Source organism: Mirounga angustirostris, unplaced genomic scaffold, assembly GCF_029215605.1.
Source record: "Mirounga angustirostris isolate CCGP_5_RB_7025 unplaced genomic scaffold, mMirAng1.0.hap1 SCAF_5, whole genome shotgun sequence".
NCBI lineage: Eukaryota > Metazoa > Chordata > Mammalia > Carnivora > Phocidae > Mirounga > Mirounga angustirostris.
In genome coordinates this window covers 44,536,066-44,557,790 of record NW_026991713.1, presented here as the reverse complement: position 1 = coordinate 44,557,790, position 21,725 = coordinate 44,536,066, and the positions used below count along the sequence as shown (strand labels likewise).

Sequence of the window (21,725 nt, the reverse complement as noted above, 5' to 3'; positions counted from 1 at the left end):
CTGCCCTTGCCAGTCCATGCTAAGTAATCTGCTCGGGTTTGCTCTCGGGAGCTTTTGTTCCCTGCAAGCTTTCCCTACAGCTTTGGAGGATGAGAGTGAAAATGGCGACCTCCCAATCTCTGCCCGGAGGAGCCGAGAACTCGGGGCCCCACTCCTCAGTGAGCCCCCGGAGAAAAGCAGTCAGTCACTCCTGTCTCCTGGGTCTCTGGCCGCACTCTGTGCTCACCCAGCCTGTGACCGATTGTTTCTATCTCTGGCACACGACCCCGTGTGGAGTCTCCAAACCCAGCAGATCCCTGCAGTGCGCTTCCTTGCCTCTCCTCCTGGGGAAGGAAGGGGAGTCTCCCCAGATCTGCCACTTGTTGGGTCCCTGCTGGAAGATCAGTGGCCCGACTGTGCCGTGGATCACGGTTTATGGCAACCCCGAGCTGAGAGCCCGCGCCTCAGCTCCATTCTGTAGCCGGCTTCCCTGCTCAGATTCCTGTGAGCTCTGCCGCACTCAGGCACCCCCGGTCTTCCTGTGACCCCAAGGGTCCTGAGACCACACTGTCCCGCGAGGGTTCCACCCCCTGCTTAGCCACTGGGGCTATGTCCCTCAGTGGAGCTGACTTCCAGAAGTTCCGATTTTGTGCTCCGTGGCTCTAACACTTGCTGGTAGGGGCTGACAGAGGCCCCCTCCTCCGCCATCTATCTTCCTGAATATCACCTCGGTTTCACTTCTCTGCTCATCTTACCTTCCAGAAAGTGGTCACTTTTCTGTTCAGAGAGTTGCTGCTATTCTTTTCTTCGATCTTCTGTTGAGTTTGTAGGTGTTCAGAATGGTTTGATCCCTATCTAGCTGAATTCCTGGGACCAGACGAAATTTAGGTCTCCTACTCCTCCGTCATCTTGCTCCTCCTCCCTTAATTTCATAATCTCCAGCCACTTCTCAGATAAAAACCAAAATGATATCTCAATCTGTAGTCTAGCTTTCTTGTGTGTGTTAGTTGGTCCTCTGTCACTGGTTTGGTCTCCTTGCTACTGTTTGTCAAGGTCAGAGAATGTAGAAACATCCTCTGAAGTGCATGGCCCAGGGTTCAAATGGGTTTTATCCAACCCTTGTGTGACATTGCTTTGATCTGGCAGCTTTTAATCTGCTTTCTTATTGTCCATGGATCCCTTTAAAATCACTCTACTGTAATAATGCATACACTCACAAATATTTAATTTTTGAGCTTTAGGTTCCCGGTTTAAAAGCCCCTGCTCTAGAAGCTTTGTTTAAGACAAAAATTTAAGATAGTTTTATTTTTATTGTTGTTACTCTCTGTGTACTTCTGTCTGTGGAACTTTCATACTTTTTCTCCAGTCTACTTGTCTGCCTCTTTTTTTTCTTTTTTAACTTAAGTGTCTACTTCCTTCCCCCCATACCTACTGTTTCTAATACCAGGAAAGCCTAGAAGATTTATCCAGTAAAACTGGGTGTTATTTTTTTTAATTTAATTTTACTTTATTATGTTATGTTAGTCACCATACAGTACATCATTAGTTTTTGATGAAGTGATTCATGATCCATTGTTTTCATATAACACCTGTGCTCCATGCAGTACATGCCCATCCCCCCACCCCCCACCCCTCTAAAACCCTCAGTTTGTTTCTCAGAGTCCATAGTCTCTCATGGTTCATCTCCCCTTCCGATTTCCCCCCTTCGTTTTTCCCTTCCTTCTCCTAATGTCCTCCATGCTATTCCTTATGTTCCACAAATAAGTGAAACCATATGATAAGTTACTTTCTCTGCTTGACTTATTTCACTCTGCATAATATCCTCCAGTCCCATCCATGTTGATGCAAAAGTTGGGTATTCATCCTTTCTGATGGCTGAGTGATATTCCATTGTGTATATGGACCACATCTTCCTTATCCATTCATCTGATGAAGGGCATCTCGGCTCTTTCCACAGTTTGGCTATTGCAGACATTGCTGCTATGAACATTGGGGTGCATATGGCCCTTCTTTTCACTACATCTGTGTCTTTAGGGTAAATACCCAGGAGTGCAATTGCTGGGTCATAGGGTAGCTCTATTTTTAATTTTTTGAGGAACCTCCACATTGTTTTCCAAAGTGGCTGTACCAGCTTGCATTCCCACCAGTAGTGTAAGAGGGTTCCCTTTCTCCTTTTGAGAAGTGTTTGTTCATGTCTTCTGCCTATTTTTTGACTTGATTATTTGTTTTTTGGTTGTTGAGTTTGAGAAGTTCTTTATAGATCTTGGAAATCAGCACTTTGTCTGTAGTGTCATTTGCAAAAATCTTCTCCCATTCTGTGGGTTGCCTCTTTGTTTTGTTGACTGTTTCCTTTGCTGTGCAGAAGCTTTTAATCTTGATGAAGTCCCAAAAGTTCATTTTTGCTTTTGTTTCACTAGCCTTTGGAGATGTATCTTGAAAGAAGTTGCTGTGGCTGATGTCAAAGAGGTTACTGCCTATGTTCTCCTCTAGGATTTTGATGGATTCCTGTCTCACAAGCTGGGTGTTCTTTGCTTTTCATTTTGTATAAGTTGTGTGAGAGAATTTCTATTTTTCTTTCTGAGGTTACTGAGAAAATTTAAGATGTTTGTGTTTATTTTATTATAATCCCCCATTAGTGTTATAGTAATCAGTTTGGGCTCACAAGCAATAGAAACAAACTCTGGCTAAATCAGGCAAAAAGGAATTTGCTGGAAGGGTGTATATACAGCCACCTTTGGAAGCATTGGGCAGGCTGGAGCACCAGGCTTACAAAATGGGTAGTAGGAACTAAGGGGGACTGAGAAATTAAGAAACCTAGCCAAGGTCCTGCCACAGGAATGGCCGGTTCAACTGCTACCATTAGTGAGGCTATCTCTGGAGCCTGGGATAGTCTTTCAACTGTTCCTGCTCCTTTGCATTGATCTGGCAGGATTCACAGTCCTGGGATGAAGTATCTGCTCATCTGAGGCCAGGGTACATGTGCGTGCTTTAGCTGCCAGGGAGGGGGGGAGGGGGGGGGAGAGGAGAAGGTAGAATTTAGTATTTTGTGCCTTCCATTGCAAGTGGGAGGTAGAGCCCTCACCTTCCTGCAGGATTCCATGGTGAGTTATTGCCCCCATATAAGCGTGGTATTTAAATGCTGGAAAGCCAAAAGAATGACAAATGCCCACTACACATTTTTTGAGATACAATTATTCTTACTAGAAAGGAACAATATTTCAAATCCCTGCTTCAACCTTCTCGTCACATAGTCAGAAAAATCAATGCCTGGATTTACCTGGTATTTCCCAGACTAGCCTTCGAGTAGAAGGCCTCCTACTTGCCAGTGTCACTGAGGCCCAGACTTGACTCTCTTACGTCAATGGAGGGAACACAGGACCGGGCCTGCCTTGTGCAGTCCCCAAAACTATACCCCCTGGAGCTTCATCAGCAGATTTTGGCTGGAGCCCATGATACAATCCTGACAAATGGAAAACAGAGAGAGTTTGATGCAGGAACTGAGAGGAAGTTTTCCTGATTCTTAAAAAGAGATTCTTGGGAAGAAATTCTGTCTCTTTCCTCTGCACAATGTCCTGTCTGAATGTGATGGTTGGGATTGCTTGTCCCATCCAGCCTCAGACTCAAGCATGAAGGCAAAACACAAGTAAAGGTGAGGCCAAACAATTTCTGGAGAAAAAGAGCTGCAGCTGTCTTACCTTCTTATAACAGGAAAGAATAAATCTTGTCATTATAAAGGTCATTCTAGGGTGGATTTTTTATAATTTGCTGCTAAACACAAATAAACCAGTCTATATATCTTTGGATTTTATTAAACTGTCCTTTCATGTCCTGAGGAATACATCCTTTGTGCAGTTAGTCCTCTGTTTTAACATGCTAAGGGGCTCATTACTAGGAGAGCATAATTATTCCATGTAAACATGTAAAAAGATAATAGAGCTTTACTTCCTCAGCTCACTTTTTCCTTTTCTCCTTTTTACTTATTAGTCCCATTGGCTTTTGTACATGAAAAATTGTGGATCATGTCACTTATTAGCAAAGAAAGTAAAATAAAAATGGTCTCTTACCCAATAGTTTGGTCTTTCAATGACATCATATGCAATTGCACATATCGATGCAAGTTATATAGCTGACATATATACACTGAAATAATAAATTATGTCCTATGTTAGTGTTTAAATATGACATTTTGGAGGAATCTGATAGGTACGAGAAACGTCTCTTGACAGGATTGTTGGTTGTTAACAGAAAGGCATACTGAATAAGGCAAGTCAAAAATCATACAAATACATTCGGCATTTGCTGTGTACCGGGCTGAGCACATAGATGCTGGCTCAACAGTGGCCAACAGGGGTAACGGGGGTTTTACTCCCATGGAGTTTACAGAGTACGTGGGCAGTCAAGCTGATGAACAAGCAGTTGTAACACAGTGTGATAGATGCTCTCATATGGTGCAACGTATGAGAATATAAGAGGGGTATGTAACTCAGGAAGGGGTGGGAATGGCCAAGAAAGGACTCCTGGGAAGAATGTATCAAGCCTGACTCCTGGAGATTGAATGGACTTGAAGTAGGTAAGAGAGAAAAGCATATGTGGAGAAGGGCTCGTTCAGGGGACTAGAAAAGGGAGAGAGGATGCACAGGCATCTGCAGAGAGCAGGAAGTGGCTAAGCGGAGGCAGGGGGCAACAGAGTAAGAGACTGGATCGCAGAAGTACAGAAGGAGCATTCATTTAGAGTGTTCGCACTGCTTCTGAATACAGCAGGGATCCATGTGTGCATTTGATGAAAGCTCTTCTGGCTGCACGGCAGAGACGCGACATGAAAGGGACAGAGCAGAAGCAGTGGCCATGCTAGTCATCCCGAGGGGCTGTCAAATAGGAGGAAGGAAAGGGGAACCTGGACGGAAGATTTACGATGTGGGTCATTACTTGAATGTGGTGGAAAGGGAAAGAGAGGCACCCAAGGGGACTGCTTGGTTGAGATGGATGGAAGGTCATCACTGGGGAAGGACTGCCAAAAGGAGCTGATGTGGGGGAGGACAGTGGCTTCAGCTTCGAACATGGCTCTTAGTTGTCTGTGGGGCATCTAGCAGACATTGGATTTGGGTCAGGACTTGTGTGCACAGATACAGAGTTTGGACGTGGGCTGGCGTCTCTGAGTTCCAGTATTCTGATTTATTAGATGATGATGATGGTGATATCTACCTCATAAATGTCATGGGATTGAACGAGATAAAATAAAGCAACTCAGAGGCAGATATTGTTTTCATGAGTTCTGTTCTTTGGTTATTATTGTCAGTGATACTTTTCCTTCTGTCACTCTGTTTCCAACTGGTCGCCTGAAATGATTAAAAAGATATGGCAGCTGATGTCTGCTGAATACTTACTGTGTACTAGACACTCCTGACTCTTCCAATACTGTACAGATATTAAATCACTTATTCCTTAACATAACTCTGTGAAACAAGTACTTTCATACCCAAAGAAATTAAGCAACTTGCCAAAATCAGGTAGCTAGGAAGTATTGGGGTGCAGATTTGGACAAAGGCAGTCAGACTCCGTTTCTTGTACTTTATGGATGAGAATATATTTTTGCTAAATAGACTTTTGACTTTTCATCAGTTTATAATGTTGGTTTCATTCCTTAAGAATATTCTAGTGGTCATCTTTTTTTTCTTTTCAACAACTCCTTTATTTCTGAAATTCTCTGTATAGTTAATATTAAAATATTCTTCTACTTTATATCATAATGTCAAATCCACTGCTGATTGACTTTCATACACATACATATAAACATAAATTTCCATTTCGGATTCATAACTCCAGCCATTTTCATATTCATCGACTTGTAGGCTTGAAAGGAACTTAAAATCTTCTTATTTAATTGCATAGCAAATGTTTAAATTCATCTTGTCAACTAGTTTTTCTACCAAGACTTCTAGAGTTTCAGTCACAGAAACCGTCCTCCACAAATCCCATTTCAGTGTCTGTCCTTGTTCTCAGTAACCTAATCTCCCCCGCTGTTCCCCCAGCACCTGAAAGCTACTGGCACATGGAAAGTACACCATATATTTTGTGGAATGAATGAATAAATAAATGATTGATTATCAGAAAAACCACATTGACTATTCTGTAAGTTTCTTGGTAATTCAACAAGGACAAAATACAATTTCCTTCACTTAAAATATGACTATTTTCATGCAAGAGGAAGGCTAAGATAACTAAGGAAAACACTTGGGGTTTTCTCTGTTTTTGGAAAACAAGAATTGACTTATGTAGAATTCCAGTAACACCTGAAAACTGGGACTGCTGGGAATCCAAGAAGATGCTCTCTGCCCTGACTTTCGAGGTGAGCAAGTTGGAGCTGCTTTCCTAAGGCCAGATAATTGCCACTTCAGCCTGCTTGAAGTGTAAATTTGAACTTTGTTCTGAACTGGGGAGGGAACCAGGAGCTTGAGTTGATGACCAATGTTGGGCCAATGCCAACTCATATCATGAACAGTTGGATTTTTATGATCTGTCTGTGAAGAGAATCCTGTAGTTGGGTATCGGACCTTTCAAAGTCCATGGAGTATTCCTTTGTTTCCTCTTTGGGATTATCCTAGCAGCACTATCCATAAGGCAAACCCAATAAATAAATAGTTCTACTGTTAATACTTTTTTTCTTATCACATTACTAAAATAAAACTCAAATCTGTGTTTCATAATTCCTATTGTTCCCAGATTTATTCATTTAGGTGCTAAAAAAGCATGAAAGATAATGCTGACAGTTAAATCTGAAATAATTTATTTAAATCCTGGTCCCCGAGTTCTAATGGAAAATGACTCATATGGCATATTCAAAGCCAAAAGTGGAATTCAGATTGGTTATTTGGGGTTGTATTTTTTTCAATAAAGTTATTCATAATTCCCAATGACGATGATGAATTTGTGGTTGCTAAGTTAGTGTTGGGCATTGCATCTTTAGAGTCTGATTAGGTGGGAGTTGCCATTTGCTGTGCTGTGAATTGCCAACAAAGCTGAATCTGTCACAGGTGCTACGATTTGTATTTCAGAAAAATTTCTTCACCAAGTTTAATTATCCCCAAAGTATTCTACTCTACACAAAGTACTGAAAAGAGTCAGCAATTTTTTTCATTTTCAGTACTGTGATGTAAATTTGGATTTTGTCTACTACCTACATGTAGAGATGATGGAATTTCAAATGCAGGAGACCCTCTGTTTTATAATATAAAACACTATTTTCTATTCGTTTTTCCATTTTGGATTCAGAAAAAGAATAACACCAATTGGCTGTAACCAAATCACATATCCACAGTGACATAAACCATGCTTTGTAGAAGGGAGCAGGCATGAGGTAGATAGAAAGTGTGTAGGTTTAACTACTAATGGTGGAAACTGGGAAATGGGAAGTCCTACACTCAAAAATATTAAATAAATTTAGGATTTATTTTTTTCTTATTAAGTATTAATATGTGTTATTTCTTATTAAGTATTAATTAAGTATTAATATGTGTTTCAAGCTCATGGAAATAAGTATGTATCCTTTTTTGTATTAGGCAGCCTGTCCCTTGCAGAGACTAGGGAACCAGGCAGCTTGTGCAGATAGTCATCACTCTTTCAGCAAAGCAATTCCTCTTCACATCAGCATATATCAGTCGGGTTTCTGTTGTTTTTTCTTTTCCATAAAACAGAATTTATTTTTTTCAATGTTTCAACAGGAAGGCCTGATGGAGAAGTTTCTCCTAAATGTTTCACTGCAGAGGTAGTTTCTTTAAAATTGCCTGAGGTTGATTTGTTAAATTAAAGGAAGGTCTTTGACCCTGGAAATCCATAAGGAGTGATTATGGTTATGAAAATAATTTTTAAGAGACCAGCATTGTTTTTTTTTGTTGTTTTTTTTTTTGAGACAGAGAGAATGAGAGAGAGAGAGCACATGAGAGGGGGGAGGGTCAGAGGCAGAAGCAGGCTCCCCGCCGAGCAGGGAGCCCGATGCGGGACTCGATCCCGGGACTCCAGGATCATGACCTGAGCCCAAGGCAGTCGCTTAACCAACTGAGCCACCCAGGCGCCCCGAGACCAGCATTGTTTGATGAGTTAAGAAATATGTTACGTTAAAGCTCTTTGGGATATTTTAAAATGAGATTCTTCATCTTTTTCCACGTCTTTCTCCTTGTCTTCATATTAATGAAATTCTAACAAATAGAAATTATTAATTGAATTGAGAAATAAGTGTGTGTGTTGGAAATTGCTGAGCCTCCAAATTGTAATTATGATTTTATATTCTTTGTAGGATTATTTAACCATTCATAAGTATGGCAATGCGGCCAGAAATGATCTCTGGAATACACTATCAGAGGTAAAGTATAGGAAGCTCGAATACCGAAACCTCCTCTTGACTATTTGAATTGAGAATTGAGTTTATAAACCATTCTTAACTTTTATTGACACTAACAGATGTTTTTACTTTTTATATTTTCTCATATTGCTTTATCATTTTATTTTTGATATATTATAAAAGTAATGGGGTTTAAAACTACTTAAACTACAAATGGTAGTAAAAAGTACCTTGCCTACTTTCAAACAAGACAATACTTCTGAAATATAACATTCATATTGTGTCAGATATTCATGTATGAGAGAAATATTGATGTTAAAATAATTTTTTCTATAGGTGAATAACAAATATTTAAATTTGGTACTGGACATACTGGGGATACTTAATGATGCCAGAAGTACTTGTTTTAACAATCAATTCTGTTTTATCTTCCATTAAGTAAAAACTTTAATGCTAATAAAGCTTTCGTTTCTCTATATATGCATGAAGCTTAATTTAAGGCAAGGAGATTAATTTTACTAACACGTTATATTAGCTTCACTGATTTTACATGTTTTCATCCTTAAGTAAATCATAAAGGTTAAAAGTAAAAATGGTTTAATGTTAATTATGTTTATAATTCATGTTTATAAAACTAATTTATACAATTTGGGTTATAAAGGCTTTAAAACGGAATGGAAAGTTTGTAAATATACAAGAAGTAATGGATCAGTGGACACTCCAGATGGGTTATCCTGTTATCACCATCTTGGGAAATTCAACAGCAGAAAATAGAATAATAATTACCCAACAACACTTTATTTATGACATCAGTGCTAAAACTAAAGCACCTGAACTTCAAAATAACAGGTACAACACTCTTTTACATGAAAAAACAATTGCTTTTATTCTTGGGTTTCACTTTGCATTTTTAACAGTTTAAAAAGATTGCTAGCACAATTATAAAATGTAAGTGAAATATGGTTTTCATTTTTTTATTTACATATGGTGTTTTCATTTTGATTCCTCATTTACTCCCATTTCTAGATATTTTAACCATCAAAGTGACAGCACACCAAAGTTATTTTGTTTAAGCAGAATTTAAATTATCATGGTGATTTAGAAAATTATGTGATTTTTTTTTTACTTTTCCCTGTGAATGTTTGTTGAATTAAATTCAAGAAAGTTAAGATGTAGTGAAGTCAATTAAATGGAATGGAACAAACTGAGATTTATAAAATAGATGAGAATAGAAACTTACAATCCAGAAAGACTAATTAAAACAAACAAAAACTACTACTAGACTAGTATCTGAGCCAAAGGAACTCAAAGTAGATCTATTTTTAAATGGTCTAAGTATCAATGCTACTTAGCATCAAAATATGTTCTCCTCCCTCATTTTCTGTGTGTAAAACCACTGAACAGACAACATACATAGTATTTTTATTTGTTGTTAAACTTTCTTTTGAAACTTATTTAATTACTGAAAACAACATATAGTGTTTCTTTTCTACTTCATGTTTTCTTACTGTATGGTGTCTTATTAAAGGCTGAGCCAAAGAAAGATAATGCAGTTTAAATCAGTTCATTTCATTTTTTAAAAGATGCCCTAAGAAAAGATTGGAGAGGGAGGGGACAGAAGGGATGGAATTTAAAATTAATAAATAAAATAAAGTGTTTGGATTAGGTTGGTCATGCTATCTCCCATTACATTGGCATATTAGGACTCTGACTTTATCGCCCACCAATATCTAGGAGGTGTGAAGCATGAATTGTTTTTGGTTTTTTGTTTTTGTTTTAATCTCTAAGAAGGATGGAAATCGTTCCCAAGTAGGCTAGCTCCCAGATGGGCTATAGGTAGAAGTGACTGAGAAATTCCTGAATGTTTAACGATGACTGAATTTGGAATGTCCTTTAGAAAGCATTGTCTTAAATCTCCTGGTCAATAGATACATTGGCTTTGGACAAACCGCCCCTGCAAGTCAACTGTTTCAACCAATGGAATGTAGTCTTACCCTGCCGCACTGTCATGATCTGACTCTTGTCTGTCAACGCTTCTGTATTACCCAGCCTGGGTTCCGCACAGTTGCCAAATGCTGCCTCTGATTCTCCACCCTCTGGCCCAGGGCTAAACCTGCTTAGGCATCAACTCCAGCCTTGCCAGGAAGTACATAAAAACTACTTGACTGTGGCAAAGTTAGAGAGATTTAGGCCATGCCTTTGAGAATGATCAGTTTGACACAAACATCACTGATGCAGAAAAACATAAAGGACCTGCAAATGACAGAACAAATTTTGAACAAAAATACAGTGTCAGCCTATAACATGCATCAGATGTATCAGCTATGAGTCTGACTCTTTAAAGGCAGAATTTCTCCCAGGCTGTATAAGCATACGTAACTTGAATAGAGCTTTGCTTTTGCTAGAGTTGTAAAATCATATGGATAATGTTGAACCCTGAGAACCTGGCATATAAAATATTAAGAGTAAGATAATATATGGAGTCCCTTTAAGCTCGAAAATTATTTTCTATCTATTTTGAAATAATAGAGCTTGCAGTTAAAAATTTAGTATTCAATTGTATCTTATTGATCAATTTTATTCACTCTAACATTGTGGTCAGAACTTCAATACCAATTCTATCGGTCCTTTGTATGTAGCCTTCCTAGGTCTTTATTATACAGTGCAAGCTGTTGATGCAGTAAAACAGTGCCCACCGATACCAGAAATCCCATGAATTGTGGATCTTTTCTGAGTCAGTATCATCAATTCTTTGTCCTGAATTTTGTAAAGGATACTAGAACATCACTACAACATGCCCAGAACATTTTTAATGCATATAGTAATTACATTTTTCTATAGAAAGATGGTTATATAACTAATAATTGCATAGAGTTAGGTGATATGTAAAAGTGAATAAGGTATTTGCTAGAATTTAGGTATTCTGGAAGTTCTGAATTTGTCTAGCTTTTTTTCTTTATCAAGTTAATACATTGCAATGTTAAGCAATGTCTCCTCATCCACTTACGGAGTTTCTCAGAGTCCTGTTCTACAGACAATTGTATTTATCTCCATAGTCATATTTTCCTTTTGCTATCATCCTGATGACAGCAACTTCTGTAGAGTTCATGGTATCTACATTAATGCTTCACTGATATGGGTACCATTTTACAAAAAAGAATTTTCACTCAAGCTAAAATATGTACCTATTATTTTCTACCTTAACATGATTATCAGGATAAACATTGCTTTATTATAAAAACATGAACTATGGAGAGAGAGGTAACCCCAGGGAATATTACAGAAAAAATATCTTAAAGGTCTATTGAAATGCATTTTGTGCTTGTTTTTTTTTCTGCTTAAAGTGAGATGACTAAAATTAAACTTAGGTATCTGGAACACAATCTAATTCACAAATTCTTTTTCCTAATCTTTTTTTCAAACATAACCCACCGCAGTCTGAGATTTTCTTTATAGCACACCATGCTTCACTCAGCAGTGTTTAGTGTCTTCCACCCTTTTAAGTTGTAACCATAAAGCAACGTGCTTTCTTTGATTTTTGAAATGAAATTTAGGAAAAGATCAAATATGTGTTGTTTGGAAAGTTATGAAAAATAACATCTAGGATCAATAGTATAGCAATTCAGAAATGAATACAAATTTTAGATATGCTTGGTAATTTGTCATTTTTATTTTGTTTTTGTGACAATATATACATTTTAGTTGTGTGCATACACAATCGTGCAGACATAGACACACACACAGACGCAGAGAGAGCAAAAACATTCTTGGGAAAAATACCCAGAAGACTATTTCAAAAGTTTTACAAAATGCCCGAGTGTTTGTATCCCCCCAGTACCTTATAGTTAACTCTTTTGCATCTGAACAGCTGTGTGATTCAGTGTCTGCCATGTAGGAAGTTTCCCATAGGGATGTGGCATTGACTGTAAACAACATGCAGGTATCCATATGAATCTCTTTTTCTTGTACTGTAGAGACTTTTGCTAAAACTCAAATATTGAAGCATACCATAGAAATGTTATCATCATTTCTAGTTCCACTATTTAGAAGAATACAGTTTAAATAAATGCAAAAGTGTACTTATTTATATTAGGGGCAAGTAATATTTCACGTTTTATGATCATGCTTTAAAAAGACACATTTATCCTTGAGGATTTTTAAACATCATCCATTTTGTATATTTCTTGCCCTTTAACGGATACTTATTTGACTTCACAATTTAGTTGACCCAACTCAGTGTGGAAGATATGTACCAGAAAGTCAAGTTCATAAGGTTAATCTCTGTCTTGCCCATAGACTGATTTGGTTCCTTTCATTTTACTTTGGTCTAATCCTATTTGATCCAATTCAACAGCAATTTCTGGAATGCCTTCCATTTCTAGGCTTCTTCAAGATCTTAAGTTTACAAATATGAACTCAGATAATAATTTGAGAGTCAGATGCATAGTCAAGCGTTATTGTCTCTTAACTAATTTTTTCAATTAATCAAAAAAGAGTCGTTATTTTTAGAGAAGAGCTGTTAAAGAAATATATATCAATTCTCTTTGTCTTCCTCACAGTAATACCATTATTAAATATTTGCCATATTCTTAGTATTATGTTAAGAGCTTGGAGGTCTTTGATAAAGAGCTTAAGTGGGTTATGTTCATTTACTTCTACTTTAAAAACAATACATTTGGTTACTATAGGTTATTGATTCCCTGACCAACTGTGTGGATTCCACTGTGGTATAGCTCAGTGTCTCTACATAGTTGGCACTCAAAAATATTTCACTGATTAAAACATATTATTTTAACTTTACATATTGTAGATGGCCACTAGTGTAAAATGATTAATTTCTTCTACTCTTCCACTTAGATTTGTTACTATTACTGATTTGTGTTTCTTGTGAATGAGAAATGAAGTGATAAAATAATCAAATTTCATGTAACAGATTTAGAGGAGATGCCCTCTCTTCCCATGCCCCCCAAAACATATTCATTATGTTTGTAATTATATAATCCCGGATACGTTTCCTGAAAAATTCTCAATTCTCTGTTTACTTTCCCAATTACAGAGCTCAAACAGTGTCTCTTCCATAAAATAAAAAATATTTTTTACATACTAAATGTTGTTGGCTACCCTGCTGTTAATGGTGCAATGATAGGTCAACATAATCTGGCTATACTTCAGGGAAAGAAACAAAATGTAGTCACTGAATTTATTGTAAAACCATCCAGATTATCTCTCGCTAGTCACTTGAGATTAAATTGATACTACTTCAAGTACAAGTATAGGCTTCCATTTTTACCCTGTAAAAAGTCAAATTCTAGAAAATGCTTCTTTTAATAGCTGATACTAATGACTGATCCCTGAACATTGGTTGATGATTTCACACATCATTGTGGAAATTTCATTTCAGAAAATAGAGCATTAAGTGTGTTCGACACTATTCTTTGTATTGATCTGGATTTTAGGGGCATCTGATTAGTTTCACCTTTCATTCCTGTTTTGCTGAGTAACTTTAGGTGTGCTGTATTAACCTATCTGTAAAATGTGATAATACTACTTATTAGGATAGTTATGTGAAAAAATAAGGATAATGTTGAAATGTAAATGCATGAAGCCACTGAAATGTGTATTAATTTAACATAGAAACAAGTAGAAAGGAGTTATTTTGAGACTTAATCAATATATGGTGTGGCTCTGATTTATTGATTTTAGCTACTTTTTATTCTGTAATGTAAAATGCAAATCTTTTTTTTTTTTTTGCAAGAAATATTGTTTTGTTGAAAGTCCCCCTTTTGTATTGAAATTAAAACTCTTACAGGCTAAGTCTGCTTAGTGGCATTGAAGAAATGAATTCATCTTCTTGACTTATTCCTTACTTTTGTGACGGGAATTTTTTTATTTCCCCTAAAGAGAATAATAGAAATCATGCAGAAGGTGCATAGCAAATGTTGTTTATTTGTTATAACCATTTTTATTCTTAAAGCTTCTATTTTACTTTGCAGTTACCTCTGGCAGATTCCATTAACTATTGTGGTGGGAAATAGAAGCCATGTGTCTTCAGAAGCAATTATTTGGGTGACTAACAAATCAGGTAAAATATATATGCTCCCCTCAGGAACTATTTGGTTTCAGATAATTGTTTAGCAACTTAACCTCTGGTTTCAGCTGTTGTAAAAATGTGAATAAAGACAGATTAGAAAGAGAATATAAAAGAGTGATAATCCCTTCTACAAAATTAAGTATAATATAGTATAGTTTGTACATAATCTAATTTTAGTCTGCCTATATAATTCTTAAGTTTATTTGTGTCATTGATGGTAAAGAGAACATTTAAAACAAGGCGTCTGTAGTACTAATTTTAGCTGTTTTAAACTGTATCATTTTATAATCCCAAATGTAATTAAATTATAATCATAACTCCCAGTAAAACAGTATGCCAAATAATGAAACACAGGCCACATTTTCAATTCCATTTTCCTGCTATCTTGTTTTTTGCCAGACTGGCTCTTTAAAGAATGGACAAGGCGATATTCTCCATAAAATTAGATAATTATAGGGACAGAACGGAGGGGACTTGATAGGTCATCAAAACATCACCTAAACTAGGGTCAACTCTCAAGGAGCAGAAAAAGATGAGATTCTATTTTGTTTCTAAATATCTTCAAATAAGATAGCGACCTATTTCAGTTCACTGTCAGAAAGCTATTTCTTGAATCCAATCTAAATCCTTCATGCTAGATGTGAAACAGGTCTCTTTAATTTTTGTTTTCTATTGAACTGGAGAAAAAGCCAATTAATCATCTTTTATGTAATATTTTATTTAGATTTAGATGGTCAAGTATGTCCACGTTTTTTCTACTCCTTTCTTGCGTTCTGTTGATGTTATCTTATTTCATAACCACTATGAACAGCTACAATCTGTTTTTTGTAATAAGTGAGCTAAAATTAGTAAATAACAAAATAAACATTGTATCTGCCCCTCAGTCTTGCTATTATAAGGGAGATATAAGTGCTCAAAATACATATATACAAGAAAAAGTTCTTATAGCAAAATCTAATCTGCATACCAGAAATATAAATGCTTGTATTTTCAGTTGAATTTTTATTCAAATTTCCATGTTGTTGTATTTTTAACATATAATCACATATTATGAAAATATGTGCTTTTATTTATATACATTGTGTATCAAAGATTCATAAGTAATGTAGTGATGAATTGAAATGCTTATTTTAAAATTTATTGGTGTTTCTCCTTTTAAAATTGCTTATTATAATCTATTCCTTTCATTTCTTAGAGTTAGCATTTATATGATTCTTAATTCACTTACTGTATTATTTGTTTTTTTTTACTGCTCTTTTACTTTTGTGTAGTTGTTTTGTTTATCTACATAATTTGTTATGAAATGATGAGTGAAAACAGTGAGTCATTAACCTAATGATCTAACTATTAGATCCTCCATGGGATTGCTAGGAACATGAAATAGAACAATTTTCAGAAACCAAGTAAAACATTTCTCACTGGGGGGTACAATGGAAATGGGACAATTACAAGGGTGCAAAGATACTGATTAAAAGTCAGGATCAGGCCAAAACGTCACTTTTAGAGAGTGGATCCAGGGCAAGTCTGATACTTCGTCAATATTTTCCCCATGTCCATTTCCTCTATCTCCTTAGTTATTTGTCTGCTATTATTCAGGGTATCCTCTTGTTTCACGTAGAGTACGCAGAATAGTGTCACAGCTTTTCTTGACCAATAACCACAGGTGTATTTGAGAGGTTGTTTCCATTTGTAGTCTCTCATTTTTAATGAGGAATAATAACAACACGATATTTCAAAGCATACATTTGCCTAAAATGTCACCTATATTAATACAAATGTCATGCTCACTACATAGTGTGTGCAGTGCATGACTCTGGGAGATGATATTTACATTGCCTCTGATAATTGAGTTGTGCCACCTACAGTGTGTCAGTTTCCATTAAATCACAGCAGAGCCTTCTGGTTGATGGAACATTGTCCCGATAGAAGTGTTGAAGCTTTTGTGGAGAATGCCCATACCAAGTAAATATTTCTTGAAAACTTTATAAATATGTAAATCTGGAAGAAGCTGCCAAGAGGGACCTAAAAGAAAGACAACCATTCTGTTTTCCCTGTTCAGTCTCATTCTGGCTTTAGTTTTGTCTTAAATCCCTTCATTATGATGACAAATAAAAAACTGACACAAGGCACAGACTAGGGGGAAAGAAAAGATTGTTAACTCTTGTCTCCTTTCATGTGTTATTACCTCTCTCTCTCTCTTTTTTCAAAATACAGTTAACTAGGGACACCTGGGTGGCTCAGTCGGTTAAGCGTCCAACTCTTAGTTTCAGCTCAGGTCATGATCTCAGGGTCTTGAGATCAAGCCCCTCATTGGGCACTGCACTCAGCAGAGAGTCTGGTAGAGATTCTCTCCTTGGGGGCGCCTGGGTGGCTCAGTCGTTGAGCGTCTGCCTTCGGCTCGGGTCGTGGTCCCAGGGTCCTGGGATCGGGTCCCACATCGGGCTCCCTGCTCAGCGGGGAGCCTGCTTCTCCCTCCTCTCCCACTCCCCCTGCTTGTGTTACCTCTCTCGCTGTGTCTTTCTCTGTCAAATAAATAAATAAAAAATCTTTAAAAAAAAAAAAAAGATTCTCTCCTTCTCCCCTACCCCCCTCTTTAAAAGTAAATAAATCAATCAAAATAAAAAATATAGTTAACTAATATCAATAATAATATCAATAATGTTTTTTCCATAAAAACATTAAGAAAATATTCTGGTCAATTCTAATCAACATTGTATTTTAAAAGTCCACCTTTTAGTTACAACAATAAGATCAATGTTTTTATAATTTTTCATTATCAGTCACATAGATTTGATCTCACCAGGTATTAAAGCACAGTCATGGTGAATAATATAAAGTATAAATTTGATTTGAATCATCATATACTCTTGACGCTTCCATTTTTTAAACCCTTTGGATGAATATCGAATTAATTCCAAGTTAAGGTATAGTTCATTCTAGCCTAAAATAGTTTTTAAATCAACTTTTAAATTACTGAAAGCAGGTAAAAGGATTTATCTTTTTCGTTTTTACTACTGAGATACTGAGAATGCAGATGTTTATAAATGTAACAGCTTGTATGGTGACAATGAATGTGTAATGGAAGGGAATAAATTTAATGCCAAATGTTAGGAAAGAAAAGATTCAAAATAAAAGGAAATTGATGCTGAAATTACAAATAAACATTAAAAATAATGTAATGATATAGTGCTTGCCTTAAGCATTGGCTTATATAAGACTTGTAAGCCTTTAGAATGAGTTATTTTTAATCCCCATTTTACAAATGAGGAAGTTAAGGCTTGAGACATAACTTGCATAAATTGTCTTAGGAGCTTGGTTTTCTTTTCTAAATGTATTCCCTCTAAACCACACACACACACACACACACACACACACACACACGTAGATTTTAAAATTTTGGTAGGTTGCTTTGCTGATATGCCAATTACTCAACATGTTGCCATTGTATTCATACACATGGTTCTTTATAGGTGCTATGGAGCATTTTCTAATTTGATTCTGACACAAGTCCAGTGAGAAAACCAGTATGTGTTATACCTGAGTTTGTTTTACATTGCTACCCTTGTTACTTTGGTTGGCTTTTTGTTTGTTTTAAATTCTGATTTTTCTGCAACCAGCCAATACTGAGGATAAAGGCTTAATCTTCCTCTTTTTATTCAGAAAGTATAGAATATAAAACCAAAATATTATAAAATTCCAAGTACTCTGTGCCTTGATATAATCTAAATTTTGTGCCATTTTGGATACATTCTACATACAATTTTAAGTTATTATTACTAACATTGAAAATATAACTTCCATACTTTTTATATTGGTACTCATCACATACCATACCTCATTAGGCCATTGGAAAAGGTCTCTTTAGAATTCATTGCTTGCCATTAGTTATTTTGAAGAACATTTTAAAGATATAATTAGCTAGAATGAAAAAGACATTTACAAATCTATTACAAAATCTTTCAGGGAATCATTTCTCCAAAGATTTCATTTATAACAAAGGCATAAAAATATTCATGAACAGTAATAACCTTCAGGTTTTAGTTATCAATTTAATAATAACATACTTAAAAACAATAGATGCCTGCCTTTTTTATTCTCCGATGAAATAGAAGGTATAGGGATTGTTTTCCTATTTTAATTTGTCTCTCTTCTACCTATAAGTTGTTGAATTCAATAAGTTTATTTTTTATTTTTTTATTATTTGTAGTTTCAATTTTCTACTTAAATTCTGGTTAGTTGACATACAGTGTAATGTTAGTTTCAGGAGTAGAATTTAGTGATTCATCACTTACATATAACACCCAGTGCTCATCACAACATGTGCCCTCCTTAATGCCCGTCACCCATTTAGAGCCAAGTGTATCACATGAGGTTAAATTGTGCCAGCTCTTTAAAATGTGAACAAGAAATAACTTTAAAAAATAGACTTAATATCATAGGATTCCATGACTGTTTCAGAATTGTAAAAACATAAATCATGTATTCATATATTAAACTTGATTCTTGAATATTATAATGTCTTCAAAAAATAACCACTTCTTAGATGAAAATGATCAAATTTACACTTAACCCAAGTGAATTTAGTATATGTGCTGCCAAAGCAAGCACCTAACCCAAGTGAATTTAATCACAATATGTGTTGTGATAAAAATCCTCATATTATTGAAGATAGAGTTAGGATTACTCAAGGGAAACAGTATCCTCAATATTTTAATCTTAATTTTTTTCACTGAATTGAAATCTCTCTTCAGATGGTTTAGTTTTTTAAAATGTCTTCTCTTTTGTTAATTATTTTTTATTTTTTATATCTGTAAAATGGGGTGACATTCCAAAACTTCAAAGGAATTGTGTAGATAAGCACATTAAAGTTTTGAAAAATATACAAAAGCAAAGTATCAGAAAATTGGGAAACTATTAATATTTTAGAGCAATATCTGATAGATCTATTTTTTTAAGTACCAGAGATGAAGCCTGGTAAAATTTCACACAGAGGAAAACAGTTCCTTCTTCTACTGAGTCATAGAATTGGAAGGGACCTTAAATGCTATTTATTAGTTGGCCCTTAGATTATATGAGTGGCCTAAGTTCAAACATTTACGTGTAGGAGAACTGGAACAAAAATCTAACTATCCTGCTCCTGTTCTAATTCTTATTTCCAATGCTGTCTCCCTCTTTTTCAAAACAATATAAGAATGTGAGAAATATATACCATATTACAGTAAAAGTGCTATACCATCTTGTATCAATAGAATATAATGTAGTAAAAAGGACACCCAAGTCAGGAGACCTGAGACAGACCATTTCCTGCTTTCTTGGACAATTCGATTAACCTGTCTGAGCCTTGTTTTTTTAAATGTTCCAAGATACTATTTATAAAAGTGGCAAAAAGCTGACATATCATCTGAAACATTAAAGATTAGATTTTTATGTTCAGCATACATTTTTGGTTTTACTGTACATTTATAAAAATTGGCAAGATGTAACAGGTGTTAGATTAAGGAGCCCACCCCATTTCAGAGCCTACCTCATTTCAGCAATTAATAGTCATTAATGTTCACCCAGTGATTTTTGTGGTCACACCCTCTTCCTGTGTGGCTTCTACTTGAGAGAGACTATAGAGTCAGTGTTTCAAAAAGAGAAAGAAAAAGAAAACCTGTTTTGTAGCCTGATGTGTAAAAAACCTTGATAACAAGGTGAAAATTGGAGATTTTGTGTCTCACTCAGAACTGACACAAATGGATTTCTGTGATGCATTTTCTGGTTTTGAGTCATTGTGGAAATTAGGTGTCCCGGTGTATGGGGTGTGTGTGTGTGTGTAAAATATAAATTTTAAGTAAACTTAATACATTTCATAACTTTTACGAACCATGAGTCCTGAGGACATCCACGAAATGATTAGAATTGTAAGCTATGGTTCTGTGAAGTCAACAGAGGCTGCCATTAAGGTGAATGGAGTTCTCCATCTGTACCATATTTTGAAGGAGTTAAATATATAAGTTATAAGATTGCTTTTACTGACTTCCTTTAAGTGAATTAGCTGAGGAATATAATCAAGTTACCATTTTCTGAAGTGATTCCAATAAACAGAATTTATTATCTTTGTTCTAATTATATGTAGAAATATTAGAGTCTTAACCAAATGAGTTTCCTTTTTCCAACATTATTGATGATGCTGGAAAGTCTGCTATTTATTAGTACTTCCAAAAAAGCACAAGAAAAAAGGCAAGAAACAATAGTGACTTTAAAATAAATGAGCCCTGTTGTTTTAATCACTTTCTTAACTGAATAAAATAAGTAGAATGTGCACCTAAAACCTTTTCTTCTATTCTAGCCCCATATTTAAATACAACCTAATTAGAAGCACATAAATACAGGAGATTTCTTGGTGACATTTATCTTGAGAAGGACATTGTATATAGGCAATGGGGTTTTATCAAGAACAAAAAATGTTAATTATAAGAAAACAATTAATTGAGGTAATAATGGGTAACCAACTAAAGGTTTTCTAGTGAATTCTAGATACGGTGATGAATTAATTAAAGAGTAGATTTCAATTAGGTATTTATGATGGTGTTCTCTTTTAATTATTGGTACTATAATATCTATTATTTAGAAAATATACTTCATCTCTATTTAACCCATAAATTTAAAATCTGTTTTACTCCAAAAAATGTTGTTTTCAGAGCACCACAGAATAACCTGGGACAAAGGAAGCTGGTTGCTGGGGAATATCAATCAAACTGGCTATTTTAGAGTCAACTATGATTTAAGGAATTGGAGATTATTAATTGATCAGTTAATCAGGAACCATGAGGTAAACTGGATTTACTCATCAAAGATCTGTTTCGATAGGTGAACACCTGCCATTTTAATCCTGATTCCCTCTTTTTTTTTTTTCCTGGTTGATCTCATAGGTTCTCTCTGTCAGTAACAGAGCGGCTTTGATTGACGATGCCTTCAGCCTGGCCAGGTATGTTTTCCAGTGGATCTTCACAAGAAAACTGATGTCTGTAAGGCTTCCTCTATTAAGCTAAATATTGTATGTTTTGAATAAGAAGCCTTTTAAGAACAATTTCTATCTCATGTTTTTTTGTTTTTGGATATGAATTATAATCAGTGTCCCAAACTCTTGATCAATAGTAGCCATAGGGTATTTCTGAGTCCGGAGAAGCTTGATCAATTTTCACTGTAAGTTCAATTTAACGCTGGAGATTAATAATCCCTTCCCAATTTCATTAATAAACTCTACAAAATGACCATTGTGCCATATTTAATTTTTGATGGAAAATACCTTCAAGCAACAGCAATTTTTTCCCTAAC

At 35.7% G+C, this 21,725-nt stretch overlaps 1 protein-coding gene across 1 annotated transcript in view; it reads left to right on the top strand.

Moving 5' to 3' along the window:
- TRHDE (thyrotropin releasing hormone degrading enzyme) overlaps positions 1 to 21,725 on the top strand; it is a 364,327-nt gene that overhangs the window by 267,089 nt on the left and 75,513 nt on the right. The window contains exons 8-12 of the mRNA XM_045872950.2: positions 8,270 to 8,335; positions 8,976 to 9,163; positions 14,308 to 14,396; positions 21,089 to 21,219; positions 21,320 to 21,375. Of these exons, the coding sequence (XP_045728906.1) occupies positions 8,270 to 8,335; positions 8,976 to 9,163; positions 14,308 to 14,396; positions 21,089 to 21,219; positions 21,320 to 21,375 (530 nt within the window). The remainder of the gene's footprint in view (positions 1 to 8,269; positions 8,336 to 8,975; positions 9,164 to 14,307; positions 14,397 to 21,088; positions 21,220 to 21,319; positions 21,376 to 21,725) is intronic.